Source organism: Callithrix jacchus, chromosome 4 (assembly GCF_049354715.1).
Source record: "Callithrix jacchus isolate 240 chromosome 4, calJac240_pri, whole genome shotgun sequence".
Taxonomy (NCBI): domain Eukaryota; kingdom Metazoa; phylum Chordata; class Mammalia; order Primates; family Cebidae; genus Callithrix; species Callithrix jacchus.
Genome location: NC_133505.1, coordinates 158,773,334 through 158,800,636, shown reverse-complemented (window position 1 = coordinate 158,800,636; position 27,303 = coordinate 158,773,334). Strand labels below are relative to the sequence as shown.

Below are 27,303 nucleotides of genomic sequence, written 5' to 3'. Positions count from 1 at the left end.
CTATTTCTTACCTCTGTATTCTTGTACCTAATTCATTGAAGTATTTGCACGTGTAAAAAGTACTTGAGCTCATGGGATAGCTTAAATCATTTAAATGTAGCTCCAAATCACTAGTTAATATTAACTCTGAAAATTGGCAGGGGTCAATATGTAGAATATTTTTTCTTAATTATAACAACATGTAAAAACAAAGTAAAACAAAAACAAAAAAATCAAATTTTGATTACTTTTGGTTAGTGGTAATAAGATTGTTTGAAAAGAAAGGCATACATCATGAAGGCTGATCAACAAACAAATAAAAAGAAATGCACAAGCTGAATGTTTAAAATGCTTTTCAAAAGCTGGTTTCTATCCTAGTTTTGCAAAATTCCAGGTTATCTCATGTTATTTTGATACAGTTTTTTCATATAACTAAAATATTAGACTCAAAATTAATTCTTTCCAAAACTTCAAAACCACCAACAATAACAGTGAATATTTTTTAACACTTACTAGGGGACAGGGTTGCCCAGTGGCAGAAGTCGTGTGCTTCCATGGCTACCGTATACAGACCCTTGAAATAATGTATTTGTCACATGGAAGAGAGGCAAAGGAGAGTGTTTTCTCTTTGAAAGGAAAGTGTCAAATGATAAAATGACACAACTCTTTATATCTGCACAATCACTTCTTTAGCCTATGCTAAGAGTTTTGGGAAAAGTGTCCTAGAATTCAAATCATTTCTCTAATACTAAACTATTCTACGTTATTAACCTTTCTCTACCTCCATGCCATCATCCATAAGTTAGGGATAAAATGGGGATAATAAAAGCACTCAGCTGAGTTAACAGAGGTAAAATGCTTGGAACAGCACCTGGCACACAATTAGCTACTATCTGCATCCAGCAAATTGGTAAACTCAGCTCCATTTCTGCTCCTTCATGTGTAACATGGGCAGGCAGTAATAACATTATTCATAATCCTCATGAAATAACTGGTATAGTAGAATGAAAGTTCTATGAAGGCAGAGATTTGGTCAGTTTTGTTCTCTGGTGTATTTTCACACAGAACTCGAAGAACTAAAAACAGAAATACCATTCAACCAAGGAATCCCACTACTGGGTATATACCCAAAAGAATATACATTTTACCATAAAGACACATGCACATTTATGTTCATTGCAGCACTATTCACAACAGTAAAGACATGGAATCAACCTAAATGCCCACCAATGGTAGACTGGATAAAGAAAATATGGTACATACACACCATGGAATACTCTACAGCCATAACAAAAAAAAGAACAAGACAGTGTCCTTTGCAGGAACATGGAGGGAACTGGAGGACATTATCCTTAGCAAACTAGCAAAGAAACAGAAGACCTACTAATGCATAGTCTCACTTAGAAGTGGGAGCTAAATAATGAGAACACATGGACAGAAAGAGGGGAGCAACAGACACTAGGGCCTATGTGAGGAAGGGTGAGAGGAGGAGAAGTACAGAAAAAAATACTGTTGGGTACAGAAAAAAAAAAATGCTTAGCACCTGGGTGACAAAATAATCTGCACACCAAGCCCCTGAGTCACAAGTTTACCTATATAACAAATTTACACATGTACTCTGAATGGAAAATAAAAGTTAATTTTTTTTTTTTTTTTTTTTTTGAGACAGAGTCTCACTCTGTTACCCAGTCTGGAGTGCAGTGGCTCAATCTGGATCACTGCAGCCTCCGCCTCCCAGGCTCAAGCAATTCTCCTGCCTCAGTCTCCCAAGCAGCTGGAATTACAGGCATCAGCCACCACACCCGGCTAATTTTTTTGTATTTTTAGTAGAGACAGGGTTTCACAATGTTGGTCAGGCTGGTCTTGAACTCCTGACCTCATGATCCACATGCCTCGGCCTCCCAAAGTGCTGGGATTACAGGCAAAGTTAAATATTTTTTAAAAAATAACAGTACCTAGCACATAGGAGTTCATCATATAACTGTTAAATGAAACTGTTTATACTATTATTATCAGATGCTGTAAGAGCCTCAGGTATCACCTGTTTTTATTTATTTATTCCACCTTACCTCATTGGCTTATCAATGTATCTTCTTGCAACATGTTTATAGTTTTGTCTGAGAATCAAATCTAAAGTTTTAGATAAGAGAAATCCCCTATGAATTTAATATTATTTTTATCCTTTTTTTGCGAAGAAATGTCTGTTTCTTCTTCATATATGCTACAGAATATATGAAGAACATATTATGCATATATGCATAACATTTCCTTATTCTGGTAAAATAAATGTAGCATAAAATTTACCATTTCAACCCCCTTTATGTATACAGTTTAATGGCAGTAACCACATTCACATTGCTGCACAACGATCACCACTCTCCATCCCTGGAGTACACCCTCTTTTTAAAAACATCACTACTATGATATGTTAAGTTTAGTTTATTAAAAGTAATCAAGGCAAATCAGAAATTATTTAACTGGGCTAACAATCACCATTTAACCAATCATTCTGACAATCACTGACATGCTAAAGATTCTGTCAAAGTGGCCTTGCTGTTTGTTAGGCAAACATGTATTCAATAGATCTCTTTGAATTTATGAGATTGGGGCTATGTGTTTTGACGTGTATATGTTAGATACTAATTGACTATTTGATTTGATTTGATTATACATCTATACATTTGTAAATCTTTTCAATTTGAAATTTCTCATAACCAGATTCATTTCCACAGACCCAATGTAAAGGCAGCATTGGTCTGGATCACAGTTCATGGAATTTCAAGATCTACTTGGGAAGGGACAACATATTTTTCAAGTTACATTTCTGAATTGTGGACAGCAATAAAGGAAAAACAAACTTGATTGTATTCCATTGCTGCCTTATTGATGCATGAAGAAAAACACTGACAAATATAACTTGAATGAATGCGTGTTTTGGAAGATCTTCTACAGCTCAGGGCCTTGAATGAGTTTTTATATTCAAAGCATTCAGCCACCTAGTTTTAAAATATGCATTTCAAATGCCATAAGCAAACATCTTGACCAGGTAAAAAGAACCAAATGTTATGATGTGCCATGTTATTCTATGAAGAGACACTTTTAACACCTCTGGAGAGGGAACTGCCCAGTGTCTAATTAGGGTTTGTATTTATGAAAGTCACATAATGAACATATGTAACACTACAAAGAGAAACTTTAACGCCCCTGAGAAAAGGACACTTGTATCACTTTATTATGTTTCCCCTTCATTTAGCAATCACACTTCTGCTTTTTCCTACTATTGTGTTAGGGGTTCTGCTAGATACAGCTAAGTGATAAATCCTAGACTAAAAGGATACGGCCACTTGTTTCTAAAATGAAATCATGGTGAATTTATCTCAAGAATTTTAAAACAGAACTTAGATTTTAACACATCAAGCAAATGACTTACAAAGGAGAATGTTCCTAAGAGAAGTACCCATTCAGAGTTGAGCAAACTGCATGGAACAGTTTAGTGACCAAGGCAACAGAATTGAAACCCTAAGATTCCCTGAAACCAGGGGTTCCCAATCAGGAACAGTTAATTTAGTTAATGAATTAACATTCTATTTCAATGTGCAACCATATGCTTGAGACAGGGGATTTATTTCCTGCTAGCAAGAAAAATGACTAATGGGAATAATTAAGAAAGGGCAAGGGGTGGGGTGAGAGAAGTAGTAATTGTGGCAAAAATAGTCAGTTTAGACTGTAGTCTAAAGTAAAGACAACAATGCAAATCTACAGATTAGAGCCCTCTAGTTCTTGTGAAATAAGGAAATAGCATCAAAGTGGTATGAAGCAAATATCAAATATATTCAGCGAGCTTTCTCTAGGAAGTTATTGGTTACAGAGGGAGTTGTATAGGAAATAGGTGAATTCTTCTCTTTTAATTCTGCTCTACCATAAGATTCCCTCCAAGGTTCTCACTGTTTTCTATTGCCCCACCTCACTTAGGTCTCATAGAAGCCACACTGATTTTCTCTCCTTTTTGCAGTTCTTTGGTCTTCAAATCCTAAAGAAAACTAGCCTCTTTCTCCACTAAGATGTAACCCCCATTGTACAGCAGGAAAGTTTGAACTTTGGCTCAGCTATGTTGATATTTAGATGGGTCTAAATATACCACTATTGGGGGATAAATGGCTTCCAGGGATCTGGATGCAGAATAAGTTAAGTTAGAAAGATTCAATGCAGTCACCTCAGAAAGTCAGCCACATGTTTTGGGGCCATTCCAAGAACACAGCTATACCATAGTTGGTGAAAGTGGTCATCATTAAGGAATCCAATTTGTGAAAAATAATATTTTAATAAAAAAGGAGAACACTTGTCAAAGGAGTGGTCACTTCATGTGGATATTTGTCATAGGTTTTATTTAAATAAAAGATACCCTGACTACATTAAAATATGATTTATTTAATTTAAATTTATTTTGTACATATACAACTTTTAAAGAACAAGTTTATGGCTTAATCAAATTAAACTCAGATTGTAGAACTACTTCTCATTTGCAAAGTCTTCTAGACAAAAATAGATACCCAGCCAATAAACACTATTCATCTTTTCATTTCAAAAAAGAAATTCAACCATAATATATACTTATCATCCAGCAACAAATATACCATGAAGGAAACAAGAAAGTAAGAGTTATTACTGTGTTTTAGACCCCTGTTGACTCCGTTCTGCACGATATTCTGAACCAAAGACTAGTTGTTCTGAGACAGCAAACTCAATTCAAAATTGTATTTGCTAAGCAGCTTAAAGTTTCAGAAAGGAAGTAGGAAGTCAGGTGTCTCCTTAGGGGAAAAAATCAGCAGGGAATTTGAATAGAGAAGGGGGTACAGGGAATCAGACAAAGGAAAAAATAAAATTAAAACATTATATATATGAAGGGAAGAATGGCAGGGGAAAGGGTGGGCCAAAGAGTTGTCTGACTAAAGCAGATAATATTGGAAAGTAGAAGTCAAATAAAATTGGTGAGCAGCCTTTTCACAAAGGTCCTTCCCAAGAGTCTGCTGAAGAAAGGTTAACGTAGGATTGGACACCCTGACACATACTCTGGTTCTGCATTTTAAACTTTAGGGGATGCTATTATTTATCTGTTAAAACAATTACTAAGTTAGATAATAAAGTCCCAATGCCAAACTGTTAATTGAAGTGTTGTCTCTCCTAATATTCACATCCACCTGAACCTCTACTTGTGATCATATTTGGAAATAAGGTCTTTGCAGATGTAATCAAGTTAAGAAGAAGTCACAATAGATTAGGTTGGGACCTAAATCCAAAATGATCAGAGTAGGATGTAGACCAAGCTGATGATAGTGTAACAGGGAAGACACATAAATTTAGAGATGGTGAAGAGGAGGACCCAGTGGTACACAGCAAAGAGGAGTCAGGCACAAAGATGATTCCACCGTTGAGTAAGGAACAAGGGTGGAGCCCCTGGCAGAAGGGAAAGGAGTAGGAGAAGCAACTGAGTTTGCTGGTAAAGGAACAAAGAGGAAAACAGTTAGTTTGCTTTCAGATGTATTGGTGAAAAATTGACATTTAACTGTTGTCCCGCAGGCTGCTAAAAATGGCAACTGAATAATTAGGTGCTTAGAACCTAGAAAAAGAAATCTGGAAATGATGAAAAATACTTCTGTAGGAGGCTGTTCAATAAATGAAATTGAAGCAACTGTGGAGCCATCTATATGAAAACCATGTTGGCACCCCACCTAACACAGCATACCAGGATGAATTCAAATGTGTCAAAGATGTAAGGAAAAAAAAAAAGGATGAGCTACTAAAGTACCAGAGGAAACCATTCTTCTGTAGGTTAAAATCTTTTACAGGGCATTTATATGAGGTAGAGGCATAAAACTGTTACAATTATAGATCAACTTCTGATCCATTAAACTCTTAGAATTACAAATCAATTTCTAAGCCAGTTCAGTGCACTACTTGGGTAGACAGAGGAGAAATATGTAAGAGTAAATGATTAGCCAAGCCTACACTAGATGAGCCAAACCTTCCTCTTTAAATCAATAGCTCCTTATTTCTTCTGCTTCAAAAATATGATAGAAGAAAATTCTATTTCTAATACACTTGTATTAATTTCCTAGGGCTCCCATACAGAGTATCAAAAGCTAGGTTGCTTTGAAAACAACAGAAATGTATGCCTCACAGTTCTGGAGGCTAGAAGTCTGAAATCAAGGCCATGCTCTCTCTGAGGGTTTTAGGGGACAGCCCACTCTTGGCCCTTCTAGTTTCCCATGTTGGCCAGTAAACTTTGGCATTCCTCAGCTTGCAGACCCATCACTCTAGTCATATGACTGTCTTTTCTCTGTGTCTCTTCATATTGTCTTTCTCTGTGCATGTCTATTTTTGTGTCTAAATTTCCCCCTTCATTAAAATACCAGTCTTTATTGGATTAGGGCTTGTGCTAATGACCTCACTTGAACTAGATTAAAGTACATCAGATTCTGAGGTACTGGGGGTTAGGACTTCAATATATCTTTCTGAGGGGATGCAATTCAGCCCATAACACACTTCAATCATAATATATCTATTATTGAAAACGGACATTCTCCATGCCAAATCCCCCTGGAAGTAGCAAAGCCACAGGCCAACATTCCCCATAGTGTGTCCCAGGACACCCAGCACCACAAGTCTACTGTGTTCAACATATGCATGCCCTGACCCAGACTCACTGTATTAGTCCATTTTCACACTGCTCATAAAGATAAACTCCAGACTGGGCAAGTTACAAAAGAAAGAGGATTACTGGACTTATAGTTCCACATGGCTGGGGAGGCCTCACAATCATGGTGGAAGATGAAAGGCACATCTTACATGGTGGCAGACAAGTGAAGAGCTTGTGCAGAGAAACACCTCTTTTTAAAACCGTCAGATCTCTTGAGACTTATTACCACGGGAACAGCACAGGGAAGACCTTCCCCCATGATTCAATTACCTACGACCTGGTCCCTCCCACAACACATGGGAAGTCAAGATAAAATTTGGGAGGGGACAGAGCCAAACCATATCACTCACTGACATAGAACCTGGAGGAGGGTGGGCAAAAATGCCCCAGACATGTTTCTCAAATACTCTCATGTTAAGAAAAGGATTTTTAAAGGCTTAATAGCATCCAGGCCAACAAGCATCTATGAGTCTTCAAAGTTTCATGTGAAAGAAAAATCTAGTCAACAGCAGCTGCTTTCCTTGAGTTTCACCAGAGCTTCCACAGGAGCAGTAGAAAGCTGGGCAAGGTGACTTAGACATGGAACACTTGCAAAAACGCTGCACATTGCCAGTCCAGAGGGGCTGCCATCATGCCTGCTAGGGTGTTTCCAGCCCAATTCTAAAGCTTATTATACAGTGGGTGCAAAATGTAAACTGCAAATCTTGTCCTTAAACATAGGCATCAGTCATCTCTCCAGGATGTCACCCAAATTTCCATGTCATGTTATCTTACCCTGCCTTGCCAAAGCAGCCTGGACACCACAACAGCCTGAGACTAGGGTTTACTGGTCCAAAGACAGGTTGAGAAGCCGAGTACTGGGAAGTCCTGCTAAGTCTCTGGAATCTACAGGAACCTCCCAGAATTGAGTGTGCTCCTTGAAGAGGCTGCCAATTCCCAGACTGAGGTATTATGCCCTCTCCTGGAACTGTCATCCGTACTCATTGTAAGTTTCAAATTTCACTTGCTAAGTGAAACTCACTTTGCAGAGAGACAGTTGAAGCCTGCTGAAGTCCTCAGAACACATGGCTCTGTATTCCTCTGGCTATTTCTCTGTCCCTTACAAAAGAGAGGTTGGAAATGGAAGTGGAGTCTCACTAAGGTAGCTGTAAGAGAGATAGCAGAACAGCAGGTAGATTTTGAAGAGAAGAAAAAAGAAAAATGCCACAGCCTTAGAAAGCAGTTCTAGTTTATGGGAAATTTGAGCTGAAATGGATGGGGCTCAGATACTTCTTAAAATTAAAACTTTCGATATTCACCTTTCATTTATTCATTCATTCATTCCGGCACTTCCTTAGCTTAAATCACTGTTAATTTTAATGATGAGGATGAGGATGAGAGGCAGGGAAGCAAATTCTTGGATTTCTGGAGAATACAGAGACAGAAGAGGCCTTGAGCCCTGGAATGACTCAGACTACCATGCATCCTAGAGACAACACAGAAACTTCCAAGAAACCTGAACTTGGGGCTGCTGGGAGGCAGGTCGAGAAAGAGTAGGTCGTCGACTCCTGGGGCCAAAACAGAGCAAGGAGGAAACCTGAAGCAAAGGACAGGGAGTGAGGACTGGGGAGGAAGAGGGGCCTTCTAGAGCGTTGAGTAGAGAGAGACTTGGCAAGAAAGGGGAAGGAGAAAGTCATCTAGTTTGCCACTAAAAGAATGAGGAAGTGGTTAAGGTGGCATGTTTCGCAGGATGCCAAGCTGCCCCTGAACTGCCCCTTTTCCTATCTTCCTCTTCCTGGGTCAACACTCAGCATGCTCTCCCAGATCTGCACCCAGTGGCAGTTCACGAGGCTGTCACACTTTTGGTGATAAGTATTTTTAACAGGCAACAAAAACTCAGGGCTAGACATCTATCCAAATCTTCATAAACTATATAGAACTATAGCACAAACCTGAAGAATAAGATTGCCTTTGAGACATGTAAAAATTATGACGAAGTTTGGAAAAGGCTTAATTTTTAATAAATCAAAATGACAGTTTGGTGACACAATTCAAGCTTCTGGGGAAAACTCAGACGTATTTCATTAACACTGAAACTAAGAATGAACCACTCAATGATGCAATTGAGTGTGATGCTGAAATGAAAAATACAACGTTTGCAGTCATAGTTTTTCTTTTGAACCTTCAGCTCAATGATATTACATTTATTGACTAGTTTCACCATGTGTAGAATAACAGTCAATTAGGATTCAATCATCTAATTTTTTTTAACTAAATCTCTACCCAGGGATAAGGCAATAAAATGCCTATTAAAGATAAATTTCAGAGCAAACAATAAAGAGAACAGCCTTCTCTATAGGTAAATATCAGCAGATACATAGTATGTGCTGTAAAAAAGCATCTTTTGTCAGAGCTAGCTCGATAGGTTTTATCATACTTGTTGCTACTGTTGTTTTTAACTGCAAAGAGAAACAAAATCTCATCTTAAGTTCATCTTTATCCAGGTCTACTAGAAGTACTTTGTGGATTGGAACTTGACTGTCACACTTGTAGGATGCATTTTATCCTAAAGCTCTTCACATCTTAATTCTGGGTAGAGAAACACATCAAGTCAAAAAATAAGCACCAGATATTAATAAAAAGGAAAATTCAACTTATAATCATCAACATTTAAAAATTCTGACAATATTCTTTCAGTTAAAAAAAAAGCAGAAGAAAAAGCACTTCTAGAACTACTAAGATAGTCCAAGGTACTGATTATTTTTGTTAAAAATTCATCATTCAAAATGAAGTCAATTCACAATTTCTGTTATATTGATAGGTGTTCTGAGGATTATTCAAATGTTCCATGAGAGTTTGTGTATTATACAGCTAATTCCAAGGATTTCTAGAACTGAACTTTTTGCTATTCTTCTTACTAATGATGTTTACTATTGCCTTATTTATTTATTTAGCGACAGAGTCTCATTGTCACCCAGGCTGGAGTGCAGTGGTGGGATCTTGGCTCACTGCAGTCTCTGCCTCTCTGGTTCAAGCGATTTTCCCACATCAGCATGCCAAGTAGCTGGAACTACAAGTGTGCACCCCCAAAACCGGCTAATTTTTGTATTTTTTGTGTGTTTGTGTGGAAATGAGGTTTTGCCATGTTGGCCAGGCTGGTCTTGGACTCCTGATCTCAGGTGATCCACCCGCCTCGGCCTCCCAAAGTGCTGGGATTACAGGTGTGAGCCACTGTGCCTGCTCTATTTCCTCTTTTTAAAAATTGTTCTTATCATTGTCATTCTCAAACTATTATCTCATAAACGTTACATTGCCTATATCAGATTTTCAGTGTGGGCTATGGTTTTTAAATAACAGATGGTATTTGGATATATATAAAATATAAATGCTTTTGAAAATGTTTCTTTGGGCCCGGCGCGGTGGCTTAAGCCTGTAATTTCAGCACTTTGGGAGGCCGAGGCGGGTGGATCACGAGGTCAAGAGATCGAGACCATCCTGGTCAACATAGTGAAACCCCGTCTCTACTAAAAATACAAAAAATTAGCGGGGTATGGTGGCACATGCCTGTAATCCCAGCTACTCGGGAGGCTGAGGCAGGAGAATTGACTGAACCCAGGAGGCGGAGGGTGCGGTGAGCCGAGATCGTGCCATTGTACTCCAGCCTGGGTAACAAGAGCGAAACTCCATCTCAAAAAAAAAAAAAAAAAAGTTTCTTTGTCCATTTTTCTGAAAAGCTTGACAACCATATATAGAGCTTTTGCAGAAGACTTTTTTCTTCCCTCATTTTTCATCTTTTTTAAAATCAATGACTAATTTTATTTTGCTTGGTCAGACAAGTAGGCCTTTGATTTACAACAGCTGCTTTCCCATGGAACACACACACACACACACACACACACACACACACACGGTTTCATTTTTCGCCTTTATAATTGTTTTTTAAATGATCAAGTAAGAAGACATAGTTTATTCGTCTAAGGATTTTGGAATCATTCAGGTCTTTTAAACTAACATGATGCAATTATAGAGTGGTTTTGCTGTAGATCTTATTAGCATAAGTTTGCCGAGCTCTGGCTTTAATAATTGCATTTTAACAATTATTAGCCTATATATAATATTTTCCTTTCCTTGGCTTCTCCACTTTATTCTTAAATTCAGAAAATTATTGATGTGAATTCTTCAACCACTGGTAATATATTTGAGCTTAATTCCAGTTGTTTCAAATGTTCTTTAATATTTTATTGCTATAAAAATGTCATGATGGGAATCTACCGATACATAGGAAAATGTCTATACTTGAATTCAGCAGTACTCCAGGGCTAATATTACCAAGATTTTATGAGGGAAAATATATGTTTACAGGAAAATAAAAATAAACAGCAACCAAGAGTTGGTTCTCAAATATATGACCATTAGTTTCTTCCTTTGTTTCTCTTTCCCTAAAATATAAGAACAAGGCAATAACAAATATAAAGAAAAAAATTACAGCTACATGACAGTTAGATCCAGCAATTAACTTATAATGTATCTGCTTCATATAAAAATGCTAAAATATGTAAGTACTCAAGAAAACTTTTCATTCTGAAGATGACCAGGAATTTTTGTTTGCCAGCTCAACTGACACTGAAAACCTAAATTTGCCTGTCATTCTCCATGCTTCCATGTAACCTAATAACCACCCAAACCACCAAAACGGTGGCCTCTGACAAGGTTGGGTTCCGATACTGCTGGCTCCTTCTTCTACAGCCCACATATTTATATGCTGATAGATACAAATACATGTAAGATTCTCCAATTCCAAACATAAGTTCACTTGGGCTGTAACACAGCAGTGACCCTTGAAACACAAATACCAAACTCCACATTTTTTTAGTTTCATACAAAACATTTTGTGCTTCATAGGAAACAATTAATTGTATCTATTAAAAGAACCCAAATGAGAAAATGTCTAACTAAATCTATCACTCATTTTAACTATAAGCCCAGAAAAAAAATTTAGCTTCCTCTTGCCTCGATTCATCTACATTAGTTCCTGAATGGATACACTGGGGCAGGGAGAAAGTCATTTCCTAGTCTTGTTTCCACACACACTTGAGTTCTTCTCCCTGAGCAACAAGAGTAACAGTCTAATTTTACCACAATACCACTTCTGAGAGTCAACTAAAGGAGCAAGGTGTCACTTCAGCCACTGTGTCTCTAAAAGTTTCTTTCAGTGATGATACCTTAATTTATTTTTCCACTGTCTTTCTCTTTTTCCTAAAATACTAAGCATAAACTAGGTTGGATAAATAATTGGCATTCAGTAAATAACCTTATTATTATCTCTTTAATCCATAAAGATCTTTCTTAACTTTTTTTTAAGACATGGTCTTGCTGTCACCTGAGCTAGAGTGCAGTGGCACTCCATATAAACACGACTCACCGAAACCTTGACCTCCTGGGCTCAAGCCATCCTCTAGCCTCAGCCTCCCCAGTAGCTGGGACCACAGGTGTGTGCTACTGCACCCAGCTAATTTAAAAAAATTTTTTTGTAGAGACAGGGTTTCAAAATGTTACCCTGGCTGGCCTCAAACTCCTGGGCTCAAGCAATCTCCCACCTCAGCCCCCAAAAGTGCTAGGAGTACAGGCATGAGGCATCACACCCAATCTTAAAAATCTTTTCAAGATAAAATTGTTTTATTAATAATTGAGATGTTTTGAACAAAGGTCATTAAATATTAAAAACTTTCGTAGATCATTTAGTGTTAAAAGTTTCTGCTACTGTGAACATATACTATTAAATAGTTTTATCATGTAGTGTCCACCCTAAATCTTTTTGGTGAATAGATGGTTAAAAATAAATTATGTCAATTTAAAAATTTTAGTCTCTTAGATTTTGATTTCAAAATATTCTTTTCTAACATCCAGGAAAATTACAGTGTGTTGATACTGAAAATGAACACATCTCCTATAACCTTGAAACGAGTTACATAACAAGTTATTGCTTGCTTCTTTTTCTCCTACTATTTCTCCCAGGACATCACAACCAGTTCTTGAAAAGCTATTGACTCTTAAAAGCTGAGTTTCACATTCTTACCTGGTACCCTCTTTGCCCAGTTGATCATGTGAACCAGCTCCCTGTCTGCCAGGTTGGTCAGTAAGCCCATCATCGAAGCCTCACTGAAGGGTCTGGTAGGGTCGTACTCGGAATAGATTATGGGGGGCTCAGCATCCAACAAGGCACTGACCATCTGGTCAGCTGTCAGGGACAAGGCTGGGCTGTTCTTCTTAGAGTGTTTGATCATGAGCGGACTTGGCCAAAGGTTGGCAGCTCTCAGGTCTCCAGTGGACCCCACTTCATTCCTGCCCTCCCCATCATCTCTCTGGCGCTTGTGTTTCAACATTCTCCCTCCTCTTCGGTCTTTTCGTATCCCTGAAAACACAGGGGGAAAACAACCAATTAATTTATTTTTTTCCCATGTAAACTTTTATACAAAACAATCTTCAAAGCTAACCGTCTTTCATTTTATGTGAAGAAATACTCTCAAGCAAGGTGAGCTGGTAAGTGTTTCACAAGTGTGTCTCCAAGAGAAAAAGAAAAAGACTTTGATTTGTAGCAGTGGCCAGTGTTCATGGTGTAAATGCTGCCACCATCGCAAATTTCAGGCCACTTGTCTGATATCAAGTGGCTTATAAAACTCCTGAAAATTGAACAGTGGGTGCTCATGAGCCCAAACAAACTGACTCTGACACACCAGGTAGGGTTGTGTGTGTGTAACAGGTGTTATAACAAGAACAGAATTCTAATTAGTTATTCTTAAAATATGATTTAGCATCAAAGCCTACTTCTGCTAGTAATATTGTCTTAATAGTAAATTAAAAGACAGTTTTTAAAAGCATGTAGTCCAAGGAGATGGGCAAGAATAAATAAGAATGACTTGCTCATAAGGTATATTTGAACAAACATGTGACTGAAATATATATATATATATATGTTATATATGTGTTTTTATATATAATATATTAAATGACACTTTAAAAACGTAGAGACACCATGAACTCTTCCCATTTGCTCAGTGTTAAAATAAACCTTTCTCATGTAATAGTAAAAATTATAATAAAGATTGTTATTACTAATATGCATTCAGCACTTACTACATATTTTAAGCATTTACATACTTGGAAGCAGTTTAGAACTAATTTAGTTCTTACAATAATCTTGTTAAATTTGAGAAACCATTAGTGAAATTAACCAACTTGTACAAGATCATTCTCTATTAAGTATGATTCCAGATTCTGGCTCTGAAAAGAAGTTTGCATTAACAAGTTTCAGGATATTGTCTAGGTACTAACTTAACAAACTGAATGACACCTAAAAGTAAAAGATGAGAACAGTGGTGTCTGACCAGCCATTGTCCCTGGTCAGGCATTTCAACTTTCATTGTCAGATTTGCCAATGAAGTTATAATATCTGAATTAAGGGAGATGATATTTCCACTGTAATCTCAAGTCATAGGCGCACACCTGATGTATCACACTCATTGGCTGGATCTGAAAATATAAGAAAAATCAGTCTACTCAAGTTACAGTAACTAGAAGCATAAGGAGACATGAAATCAGGTCATAGAGTGAGCTAGTGAGGAACAAAGAATGGTTAGCCTAGGGAAAAGAAAACACGGAGGAAGCAAGAGCACTGCCCTTAGATGGGTTGTTCTGCATAAGACGGGTTCAACTTGTTCTTTACCAGGCTAAAATAGAAGCAGGATGTGGAAACGTTTTAGTTACAGCTCAATGCAAAGAAGCCGTTTGTAACACTCAGAGCCAACAACAAAGATAGAAACTGCCATCATAGGAAATGATGAGGTGGATCGCTGGGTGTTTCCAAGAATAGGTTAGATGAGGACTTTCAAGGGATGTTCCCAAAGGGATTCCATTACCCAGAAAGTGTTTGCACTAGTTGACCTCCAGTAGACACTCCAATGCTGAGATTGTACTGTATGACTTTACCATCTTCTATTTGAAACATTAAAAAAAAAAAAGTAAGAGCAGGAGCCTTATGGTAGAAATCAGGGAAAATATATCAAAAGCAAAGAATTATTTTAGATTCAGATTTCTCAGGAAATTCTGAGATCAGTTTTGAGAAGATGAGTTCTAACTTGTATTTACCAACTTTGGGTGAGGACTAGGGTAAGAAAATGCCTGGTTCTTTGGTATTAGTCAGTGTATCACCCAAATACTATTTATAACTCTACTCCACAATTTTAGAAAGAAATTAAGAATGTGCTCAAGTCTTACAGGAAAGATGCAGCAGTGATTACAATCTTTTAATAGCAAATCTACATAAAGAAATAAAAGCAACTGATTTGATTAAAAAAGAAATGATTAGAAGGTGATATTGTTTTTCCTAAGGTGAAATCAGAGTCACCAAATTATAACTATACACAGCATTTTACCTTTTAAAAATAAAGTATTTTTTAAAAAAGCTCCTTCCATAAATGTAATTTATCTTCCTTTAAAAAGATTTCAAAGATAAAGAAAACCACAAGGTTAATGAAACAAAACAAAATGTAGTATTACCACCCACTTTAAAAGGCTTTCACAGTCATACTAAAGATAAGCTGATTTCCAACAGAAGAATTTTAGAATCAACTCATAAATTGATATTGGTGGTTACCAAAATATTATATCAAAGTATTTGTTCATTTAGTAAAACTCCATTCAATACTTACAATGTATATTCATGGAAGGTGCAGTGGTAAGCAAATACAGATCATGTTACCCTCTATCAATCAAGTTTCCAGCTTGCGGAGAGAAAGACATTGATCAAAAGTTATTCAGTATTTATTGATTGAATTAATGAACCAATGAACTGCTGAAAGCACAATGGATGGGAGGAAGTGACTGGGGAAGGAGACAAAGAAAACTTCTCTAAGAAAGGATGTTACATTTAAATCAGATCGTGATATGTCCCTTCTTGGAGGAATTTAGGAGTAGGCTACTTAGATGGCTTAGTTGTAGTACCATGTAAAGAAGTAAGTTGAACCACCACACCCATTTACATCTCACAACTGTATGACTCAAGTTGTTCAACACAAGACACACAGGTTTGGGCTTTGGAACAACAAAATACAACTGAAAAGGTGAGGAAAGAGTTGACTATTTATAAAATCATCAAATCATCAAGTAGGTGAAAGTAGATTCACTTAGCACTGACAAATATTTTCTTTAATATACTGATATGGTTTGGCTGTGTCCCCATCTGAACCTCATCTTGAAGTTACCTACTTTAAATGGGGACTGTGGTAAGAAAATGCCTGGTTCTTCAGTATTAATCAGTGATTTACCCAAATACTATTTATACCTCTACTCTACATGTTTAGAAAGAAATTAAGAATGTGCTCAAGTCTTACAGGAAAGATGCAGCATAATTGTGACATGTTGTGGGAGGGACCCAGTGGGAGGTAATTGAATCATGGAGGCAGGTTTTTCCTGTGCTGTTCTCATGATAGTGAATATATCTCATGAGATCTGATGATTTCATAAAGGGCAGTTCCCTTGCACCTGTTCTCCTGCCTGCCACCATGTAAGACGTGCCTTTGCTTCTCCTTCACCTTCTGCCAGGATTGTGAGGCCTCCCCAGCCATGAGGAACTGTGAGCTCATTAAACCTACTTTTCTTTATAAATTACCCAGTCTCAGGTATTTCTTTATAGCAGTATGAAAATGGACTAATACATATACCCTAAATGTACTATATTTTTCGAATTCCAAATTCCCTACAAAATATACAAACAAAACGAAAACAGAAAATTATAGATATTATATGGCCAACTGCATGTGATAGAATCCCAAGGGTATGGTTCAATGAAGAATGGATCCTCCTCTACATGGGAGTAGTAATTTTACACATTTTTGGTCATAAGATTGCAGGCATTTTACAGAAGTTCAAAAATATCTAACTAGAATTGAGTGGAAGAAGGTAAAAAAAGACCTGATTTCTATTTCAATTTTACCGTAGGTTAAGTGAAAACTACAGATCAGAAACAACAGGCTGTGTCACTATGGAACATACAGCTTGCACTTAATTATATAGAGCAGTGGACCACAGGAGTGACGTGGATAATTGAAATTTAAAGATAGAGTTTGAACACATTCCCTACTTCCTACCAAGACATTTTCTTGAATTGTCAGTAGAGCAGCAACATAGAGTAATATGGAATTTACTTACATTCACCCCCCAACTGCCTAACTTGTGTTAACTCTCAGGGAAAAGTCAAAAGGCCAAACTACCAGCTCATAAGGCAGAAGGGAAACAAAAGAAACAGTTTAGACCATGCAAATATTTTTGACAGTCAAGAAGTTTATTTGCAGCAAACAACATGTTGGCTTGGAACGTCATACACACAAGGTACATTGTCATTCATACACGAGCATGCCTTTTTCCAGAATGGTCGAGCGATATATTCAACAGCACAATACAGATGTTGTGTCCTGGATAGCTGCTACTGTACACTCCCATTATCTCTCAAGTTTTGTAACTGAATAGACAATATTTGCATCAAAGCAAATTTCTTTGTACCTTTTTAAAATTTTAACCTTAACAATTATTGAAGGATTTTTCTTTTTTAAAAAATTTATTTTTTATACTTTAAGTTCTGGGGTACATGTGCAGAACATGCAGGTTTGTTACATAGGTATACACATGCCATGGTGGTTTGCTGCATCCATCACCCCGTCATCTACATTAGGTATTTCTCCTAAGAAGGGTTTTTCTAACAAGACCCACCTGCTTTATGTAAGGGATTGAGATACCAAGCTCTCTTTCATCCCGCAGGCCCACTGTAAATATGAAATGCCACCACCAGTTTGAATTTCATCTCCCTAGGTTAAAGCAACTCTAAATCCTCATCACAGTGTTGTAAGGATTTAAAAAAGGCTGAGTATACAATTTCCACTTAGTAGCAATCAAGTGGATTTGAATGATTCTAATCCACCCTAGAAGTGCTAACTTAAGGGAATTTATTAAAGCAATAAACACAGGCAATAGGAATAAGGAAAGGGAGACAGATGGTGCTAAGGGCACTCTCTAGGGGAGGTGAGGCCTAAGGAATCTCTTCAAAGTCACTTGGGAGCTAGGTGGAGAAGCGGTACAGGGGACAACTTGTGGCAAGGAGAAAGGAGCTAAAGACATATCAGCTGCTTAAACAATTATGTCCTGGCCCTCAAATAAAAAGATCTGTCCTAATGAGTCAAATGCCTAATGAGGCATTTTCAAAGACTACCTCTAATTACTTCAAAATTTGTTTAATCATCTGGTTTTTTTCATTAAATTCTTTGGCTTGGCTATTGCATCTCAGAAAAAGTTAACATACTGCCTGAGTATTCATTAACGATAGAATTCACTGGGTTATGCTTCTAATGCACTTTAATTTTTAAATTTTCTGTTATTGAAATGAGCTTTCCTTTTCTTAATATGCTATGCTTCTAGAAAAAAAAAACTAGTATAATATCAGTAAAGCTATCTCTCCAGTTTCCCATGACTACTTTAATGTATTATTAAATATTTCAAACATTTGCATAATCACTGCCTGTCATTTCTCAATAATTCATAGGTATTAAAAAGTGAGACAAAGAAATACACTAAGAGCTTTCGAATTCAACATGTTAAAGAAAACAGATGTGCTGATTAAGAATTAAATAAAGACAATAACTAATAAAACTTGCTCCAGAAAGACTTCCCTGTATCAATTCTTTTTTTTTTTGAGATGGAGTTTTGTTCTTGTTACCCAGGCTGGAGTGCAATGGTGTGATCTCAGCTCACCTCAATCTCCGCCTCCTGGGTTCAGGTAATTCTGCCTCAGCCTCCTGAGTAGCTGGGATTACAGGCACGCGCCACCATGCCCAGCTAATTTTTTGTGTTTTTAGTAGAGACGGGGTTTCACCAGGTTGACCAAGATGGTCTCGATCTTTTGACCTTGTGATCCACCCGCCTCAGCCTCCCAAAGTGCTGGGATTACAGGCTTGAGCCACTGCGCCCGGCCTCCCTGTATCAATTCTAACACTTTCCCTTCAAATACTATAAGGTAAGTACTGTCATTGCCCCCCATTTAATAGAAAAGAAAGAAGCTCAGATTAACTACCATGCTCGAGGTCATACCACGGGCAGCACAGGGGTTTGAATCAAGGTCTGTCTGCTTCCAAGTCCTCTGTACCACAATGTTATTGATTGTAAAGCATTAGTAAGACCATCATATCACACTTTATCATTACACTATGTAATTTGTACAATTATAGATTATTATTATTAGTGTTATCACAGCCTCTAAATGTTTCAGGTCAAGGAACTATAAATTATCTGCTTCACTTAAAGCTACTTATTGTTCTTTTCTTCTCTTCTTTCATACCTACAAACTCACCTTAACCTACTGAACATGTCCTCATATGTCTCTGCCTATATTCTTGCTGCCTTTAAGCCTCGCTCCTAGTTCATATGCTTATTCCTTCTTGCCTAGATCGTTGCAGCAGATTCTGATTTGTCACCTTGCCTATCTTCAGTCTTCCCTCTAACCCAATTGACTGATATTGCCTATCTTCAGTCTTCCTTTCAATCAATCTCTCAATGACTGCCTTAACCATCAGCAGGAAACTCTTGGCAGTTCTATGGGGCTACCAGAGGTGGTGCTGTTGAGCATCATCTAGCCATCTCATACCCCCCATTTGTCTAAAGCAGCTATGCTTTTATATGTATTTTTTATATTGAGATTAGGGAAAGAACTGATTTTAGATAGGGTACCCTGGTTTTGTTTTACATTTCAAAAGCTACTGATCTGAATAAAATCAAACTCTAAGATTCATGAATTTCCACAAATAGTCTTTTCAAATCTATCTTTACAAATCTCCTCCAAAAACCTTTACTTTTATAAAACAAGGACGAGCCTGTGCCTCTTTTTATAATGTTTTCCAACACCACCTTTTTCTTTTTCTATGCCTCCTCTTGTATTGGCCTTGAAAATCCAATTAACGCCCCTTTCATCCATAGTGAATCTTGGACCCCACTCTAGTTTTGTGGCTCTCCCTCCTCTGTTCTTGTAGTTTTTCTTTCCTGTACCATTCATTTGGCAACTATGATGTGCTACCTTATACATATACTGACACCTAGGTTCCTCCCCACTTGCTGTGACCTGAAACGTCTCTCCAGGCTGGAAGCAATCAGAAAGCTCACCCCAATTTTTTTCCCTTTCTCACCCTGCATTGATTGATATCCAAGGTTTAAAGACAACAGTGTTGTGTCCAGTGTTTTGTCCAGTTTTTGTTTGTTTATTATATTTTCCAGTGGGAGGGTAAATTTAGCCCTCTTTACTCCATCTTGGCCAGAAGCAGACATTTCCAGTAATTTTTTGGTCATTTGTTTAACAAAATCCTTTAACATAGTCTTTTCTCATTAACCAACTACCAGGTTGAAATTCTTAGTTTCTTCTTCCAGAGTTTTGCTAGCATGGACCTTATTAGTATTTCCCTTTATTTTCCCATAAAGTCTAATAAGCAAAGATAATTTCAAGCCCAGTTGAGAAAAATTGGTGGGGTTGGGAGGCAGTGAAGATTATTTTTAGTAGGTAAAGGATGCCCAACTTACCACCTGTCCCCAAACTTGTCCCACATGGTATGTTTGTGGGTCTCATTGCCTCAGAGCTACTCTCCCCATGCCCTAACACTATGGTTCATTGCTTCCAAGCAGCAAGTCCTGCCTTTCCCACCTCCTGGTCATGAGAACATTTCCATCTTCATTCATCTAATGATGCTCTCTGATACAGATTACAATGATTGGGAGACAAGGTTGTTGTCTATCCCTTTATAGTGGAACTTAGGAGTACAGCATAGTCCCGATGACCCCAGATAAGGGGTCACAACGCAAATATAACTCTTCCTTTATTAAATGGGAAGATATACCCTGTTGTAGAAGCAGGCTCCCAAGTCAAGTTGAAAAAGTCCTCCTGCTTCGTGTTACATAATGAAAAAGGGAACAGATTGATGTGACTGATCTCTAGGATTTGAATACATCCCAAAATAAGACTCTTCAGTTTCAGAATCTTCCAGACATTTGGAATCACTAAGAAGTTCAGAATCACCTAAATTTATAGAAATTTAGAAAAGCTGATGACCAAGGAGAGATTTCATTATTTTTTGGAGTACATTTAAGTGAGCCGTTATTTGTAGGGCATTGTTTGAAAACTATTGAAATCTGTAATGAATTAACTAACTGGTGTAATACTTATTTGTTAATGCTTGGTTTCCCAGCATCTTAGTCGCCTTTCTACATTTGACGAATTCCCTGGTACATGAATTGGTGGGTATCAGGATTCACCTCCCATCACAAAATCTATAAGGCAATTACTATTGTCTGTGGCTCTAGACTCTAGGGTGAAGGTAGGTGACCCGGGCCCTACCTGCAGCCTGCTCTCCTGTGACTGTGACGTCTGGACACAGGACGATTCAGTCTGCTGTCATGTGGTGAATCTGCTTCCCAGGAGTCATGGCCATGGCTGCTGCCAGGCTGCCCCCAAGGCACTAGTGCAATGCTGGCTGCCCTGCTGCTCTTGGTTTCCAGCTGTTTTCCAAGACTGGTTCTTCATCCCTCACATTAAATCTGTGATCTAACCAAAATTACTACAATAATTTCTTTCCTGTTGAAGTGAGAACGAGTTTATCTTGCTTGCAATCAGTAATAATACCAAACTAACATTTATTGACCATTTGCCGTATCCCAAGTGCTCATCTAAGCTCTTGACTATGCTACATCATGTAATTTTCAAAGCCACAATGTAACGTAAGTGCTATTAGCATTCCTTTCCACAGCCAAGGAAACTGACACATGAAGCTGGGGTTTGAACCCAGGCAGACTAATTTCAGAGCCCATAATCTTAATTACCATGGCATAACTGCCTGGGAAAACACTGACTGGCACAATTGGTAGAAACCCACATGCACTGGTAATCGATACAAATGTGTTCTGTGTTTACATATGGGGCTCTAGAATCCTTAGAGGGCAAATTATTATATAAGCCAGTGCCTCTATTGATCCATTATGGATATGATCATGATTCTGTAATTCCTGGAATTATCAGCTATAACAGTTCTTATTAGAGATTTCAAATTGCACACATCCTGGTCTAGAAAGTCTTTTTTAAAAATAAATTGCTGGTTTTTTCATTGATGCTTTTATTTTTGAAAATTATTTACCTATTAATAGATTATAGTGCTTGAATATCAGATGTAGTAAAATAGACTATTACTCTGCACATGGAGCAGATGGGCTAAAACCGCTGTCTCCTACCAAAATTAGCTCTCAAAGTCATCTTCATCATGATTTTTCAAAGGTACCACAACTGGTCGAGAATGGTTAAAAGAATAGAAGGAATAGAAGAATGTCATTTATCACTTATGTAAAGTGTACACACGCTCATACACTTTGAAGCCGCTTTCATTTTATTTATTCACTTAATACAACAAAGTTATTGGGAGTCAGGCACTGCTCTGGAGCAAAAAGACAAATCCCTACCCTTGCAACATCATATTTTTGTGAGGAAGACAGGCAATAAACAAATAAATATATAATGTCTGGTAATGATAAGTGCTAAGGGGAAAAAATGTGTAAAGGAGGTGGAGAGAGTGTTTACATCAGGGAGCATTTCTCTGAGCTGTAGAAACCAGAGTGAAGTGAGGCGGGTGAACGAACAATACACGAATGCTGGCACCAAAAGTAAATGGGCTCAACAGTTTCTAGTAAGAGCCAAAGGCCAGGGAGGTTCTGGCAGCATGAGCAAGGAAAACGTAAGACAAGGGATGCCAATCCCACGGGGCTATGCCAGCTAAGGTGAGAACTTTGCACTGTACTCTGAAAGAGATGAGAAGCCACAGCCTGCCAAAGAGTAGAGGAGTGCCAATGATAGTTTATAGTTTTGAAAATATTACTCTGGCTCTTCTTGGAAGAACTCAATGAGCAAAAGTTACAAAGTAAGTTAGGAAGCCATTGTAGTTAACAAGGCAACAGGGGGCTTGTATTAAGGTGATTTAAAAAATGGTGAGAAGTGTCTGAGTTCACTTTATTTTGAAAATAAAGCCAACAAGACATGCTATGGATTGGATGTGGAATGCGAGGAAAGAGATAAAAAATAGTGATTAAGAGGATGAGGGCTCTAATGGAAAAAAGAAGACAACATACAATAAAAGGTGGTTAATATAAGCAGAAAGATGGAAATTTTAAGAAAGAACAAAAGCAAATGCCAGAAATGTAAAAACAATGTAACAGAAATGAAGAATGTCTTTGAGGACTAATCAATTGATTCAGCATGGCTAAGGAAAAAATCAATGAGCTGGAAGATAAGTCAACAGAAACATCCCAAACTAAAATTTATAGAATCAAAAGAATGAAAATGCAAATGGTATAACAAACATATTCATAACTGGAATACCAGAAAGAAAAAAAGGAAAGGAGAAGAAGTAATATTTGAGGTAATAATGGCTGAGAACTTTTCAAACTTAATGACAGACACCAAACCACAGATCCAGAAAGCTCAGAGAATATGAAGAAGATAAATACATGCCACTCCTTCCAAAAAAACATGACACCTAGGCATATTGTATTCAAACTGTAGAAAACCAAAGACAAGGAGAAAATCTTGAAAAAGCCAGAGCTGGGACAGGGAAACACCCACCTATAGAGAACAGGATGAAATACAGCAGACTTCCCTTCAGAAACCATACATTAACAAAGAAAGCAAAGTAAAATATATAAAATGTTGGAAAAAAGTGACCAATCTAGAATTCTAGGTCCAGGGAAATTATCCCTCAAAAGTAAAGAAAAGGTTAAAATACAATCAGACAAAAAATTCAGAGAATTCATCACCAGCAGACTTGCCCTACAGAATATGTTAAAAGATATACTTTAAGCAAGAGGAACGTGTTATAAGTCAGAAACTTGGATCTACATAAAGCATGGAAGATAATCAGAGAATGTGTAAATTAAGGTGAAAGAAATTCTATTGATGTGAACAATAACTGCCTGCTTGAATCATAATAGTAACAATGAATCGGTGATTATACTGTATAAGTAAGTGCAATGAGTGACAGCTATGTCACAAGGGACAGTAGGGAAGAATTGGAAATACTGTTATAATATCCCTATATTTCATGTAAAGAGGAACAGTGTTATTTCAAGGCATATTTAGAATAGTTAAAAATGTAACCTATGAACTTCAGGGGAATCACTACAGAAATTCTTTAAAGAAGTATGATTCACTGGAATGCAATGGTGATCTCGGCTCATGGCAACCCCTGCCTCCCAGGTTTGGGTTGTTCTCCTGTCTCAGCCTCCTGAGTAGCTGGGATTAATGGCGCCCAACACTACGCCCAGCTAATTTTTGGTATTTTTAGTAGGGACGGGTTTTCACCATATTTGTCAGGCTGGTCTCAAACTTCGGACCTCAGCTGATCCGCCCCCCAAGCCCAGCTAATTTATCTTTTATTTATTTATTTATTTTTTCACTTTACATTCTAAGATACATGTGCAGAATGTGCAGGTTTGTTACATAGGTATGCATGTGCCATGGTGGTTTGCTACACCTGTTAACCTGTTATGTAGGTTTTAAGCCCTGCATGCAAAATACTTTATTTGGTATTTGTCCTAATAACAACCCCCACTTTAAATATAATGACTCTGATATATTAAAAATAAAGGAATGGAGAAAGATATACCATGCTAACATTAATAAAAATAAAGCTGAAGTGGCTATATTAATTTCATGCAAAGCAGACTATAAAAGAAGGAAAACTATCAAGGATAAAGATAATAAAGGGCTTGATTGTCTAAGATGATATAACAATAGTAAATATGCATGTACCTAACAAAAGTGAATCAAAACACATGAAGGAAAATGGCTGAAACTAAAAGGGGAACTAGACAAGCCCAAACCATTATTATATTTAGAACCCTCACCATTTTGCTGTCAGTAATTGCTAGTGCAAGCAGGTAGAAAATTAATACAGATGTAGTTGGCCTAAACAGTATGATTAATCAACATGATCTAATTAATATTTATAGAATACTCCATCAAACCACAACTGAAATACACATTCTTCTCAAGCTCTGATGGAATACAAACCGAGATCCACCAAATTCTGGGTCACAAAACACCCTTAGTAAATTTAAAAGAATAGAAACTCTTTTATTCTATTCTCACACCAAATTGGAAATAAATTAGAAATCAATAACAGAAAGATAGCTGGAAATTTCCCAAATATTTACAGATGAAATAATACACTTTTAAAGAATGTATGAGTCAAAGAAAAAGCCTCAAAAGAAATTGTAAACTATGTTTAACTGAATGAAAATAAAAATAGAACATCAAATTTGTGGGATGCAGGAAGAGCAGTGCTTAGAAAAAAACTCATAGCTTTAAGTAAATATGTTAGAGAGAAAAAAATATAATATCAATAAAAACCTGAGCCACCACCTTAGGAAACTAGAGAAGAAAAAATCTAAATAAGCCTAAAGCTAGCAGAAGAGAAGGAATAATATAGACAGTTCCCAACTTAAGATAGTTTGACTTATTTTTAACTTCACAATGGGTGCAAAAGCAATATGCATTTAGTAGAAACTGTCCCTTGAATTTTCAATTTAGATCTTCTCCTGTGCTAGCAATATGTGGGACAATACTGTCACTTAATGCTGGGCAGCAGTAGCAAGCCACAGCTCTCTCAGCTATGTGATCATCAGGATAAACCATCAATACTCTATAGTGTGTTTTGTTGCCAGATCATTTTGCTCAATGTAGGCTAATGTATGTGTTCTGAGCACATTTAAGGGAGGCTAGGCTAAGCAACAGCATTCAGTAGGTTAGGTTCATTACATGCATTTTTGACTTATGATATTTTTTCAATTTACAGTGGATTTATTGGGACACAACCTCATTATAAGGAGCATCTGAAATTAGAGCAGAAACCAATAAAATTGAAAACAGAAACATAATATATAAATTCAGTGAAACAAAAACTGGTTCTTTTAAAAGATCAATAAAATTGATAAACTTGTATCCAGGCTAATTAAGAAGAAGAAGCCGGGCACAGTAGCTCACACCTATAACCCCGGCACTTTGGGAGGCCAAGGCGGGCAGAGCACTTGAGGTCAGCAGTTGATGACCAACCTGGTCAACATGATGAAACCTCATATCTACTAAAAATACAAAAATAATTAGCCAGGTGTACCAGAGCATGCCTGTAATACCAGCTACTCAGAAGGCTGAGGCGTGAGAATCACTTGAACCCAAGAGGCAGAGGTTGCAGTAAACTGAGGTCACACCACTGCACTCTAGCCTGGGTGGCAGAGCAAGACTCTGGCAAAAAAAAAAAAAGAGAGAGAGAGAGAGAGAGAGACAGAAGACTAAAATATAAATCACCAATATCATAAATGAAAGAGAAGTCACCATGACTGGTCTCACAGAAATTAAAAGGATAATAAAAGAATACTATGAACAACTCTATGCTCACAAATTTGATAGTTCGGATGAAATGGACCAATTCCTTGAAATACACAAACTACCAAAACTCACACATGGAGAAATAAACAACCTCAATATCTATATTTATATGCAGATATAGTAAAGTTATTGAATCAATAACTAATTACCTTCCAATAAAGGAATAATCTGGCTCAGGTGGTTGCACGATTATTTTTAACAAATTTTCAAGAAAAAAATTGTGCTAGTTCTCTACAATCTCTTTTAGTAAACAGAGACAGAAGAAACACCTTGTAACTCATTCTGAGTCTAGAATTATTTTAATACCAAAATCAGATAAAGATATTATAAGAAAGTAAAACTAGAAACCAATATCTCTCCTGAACACTGGCACAAATCTCAACAAAATGTTAGCAAGACAGAACAAACAATGCATAAAATAAATTATACATCATGAACAAATGGAATTTATTCCACGTCTGAAGGCAAATTCAACATTTGAAAATAAATCAATATAACCTACCACATTCATTAACAGAGAAAATGGGAAAAGACATATAATCATATTATTGACACAGGAAAAATATTTGACAAAATTCAACAGCTATTTATAATACAGTAAATTCAGAATAAACAGAAATTTCTTCAATTTCATAAAGGAAATTTTAAAAACCAATAGCTAACATTATCCTTAATGGCAAAAAACTAAACACTTTCTCCTGAAGATGAGGATAAGGCTAAGATATCTTATCTCATTCCTCCTATTACACATCATACTAGAAATATTAGCAAGAGTAATAAGACAAAAAAAAGAAAGATATAAAGATATATAGATTTGGAAGGAAGAATTAAAACCGTCTTTATTCACAGATGGCATGATTATCTATGCAGAAAATTCCAATGAATCAACAACAAAAAAATTCCCCTGGAACCAATGATACCAAAGTTACAGGATCTAACATCAATATACAAAGTCAATTGCTTTCCTACATATCATTATGAATGATAGGAATTCAAAGTTTAGAAAACAATACCATTTACAATAGTATATTAAATACTAAGATATATAGTAACAAAGTATGTACAAGGCCTATATGTAAAAAACTATAAAACAATGAAAAGTCAAAGATCTTAAAAAGATGAAGAGATAATTTAATTC

At 37.0% G+C, this 27,303-nt stretch overlaps 1 protein-coding gene across 3 annotated transcripts in view; it reads right to left on the bottom strand.

The window, feature by feature from the left end:
* The window catches only part of ESR1 (estrogen receptor 1), a 408,861-nt gene that overhangs the window by 146,900 nt on the left and 234,658 nt on the right, over positions 1 to 27,303 (bottom strand). For all 3 annotated transcript variants that reach the window (XM_054254535.2, XM_078370326.1, XM_078370327.1), the window contains exon 5: positions 12,732 to 13,067. In XM_054254535.2, coding sequence (XP_054110510.1) covers positions 12,732 to 13,067 — 336 coding nt within the window. The remainder of the gene's footprint in view (positions 1 to 12,731; positions 13,068 to 27,303) is intronic.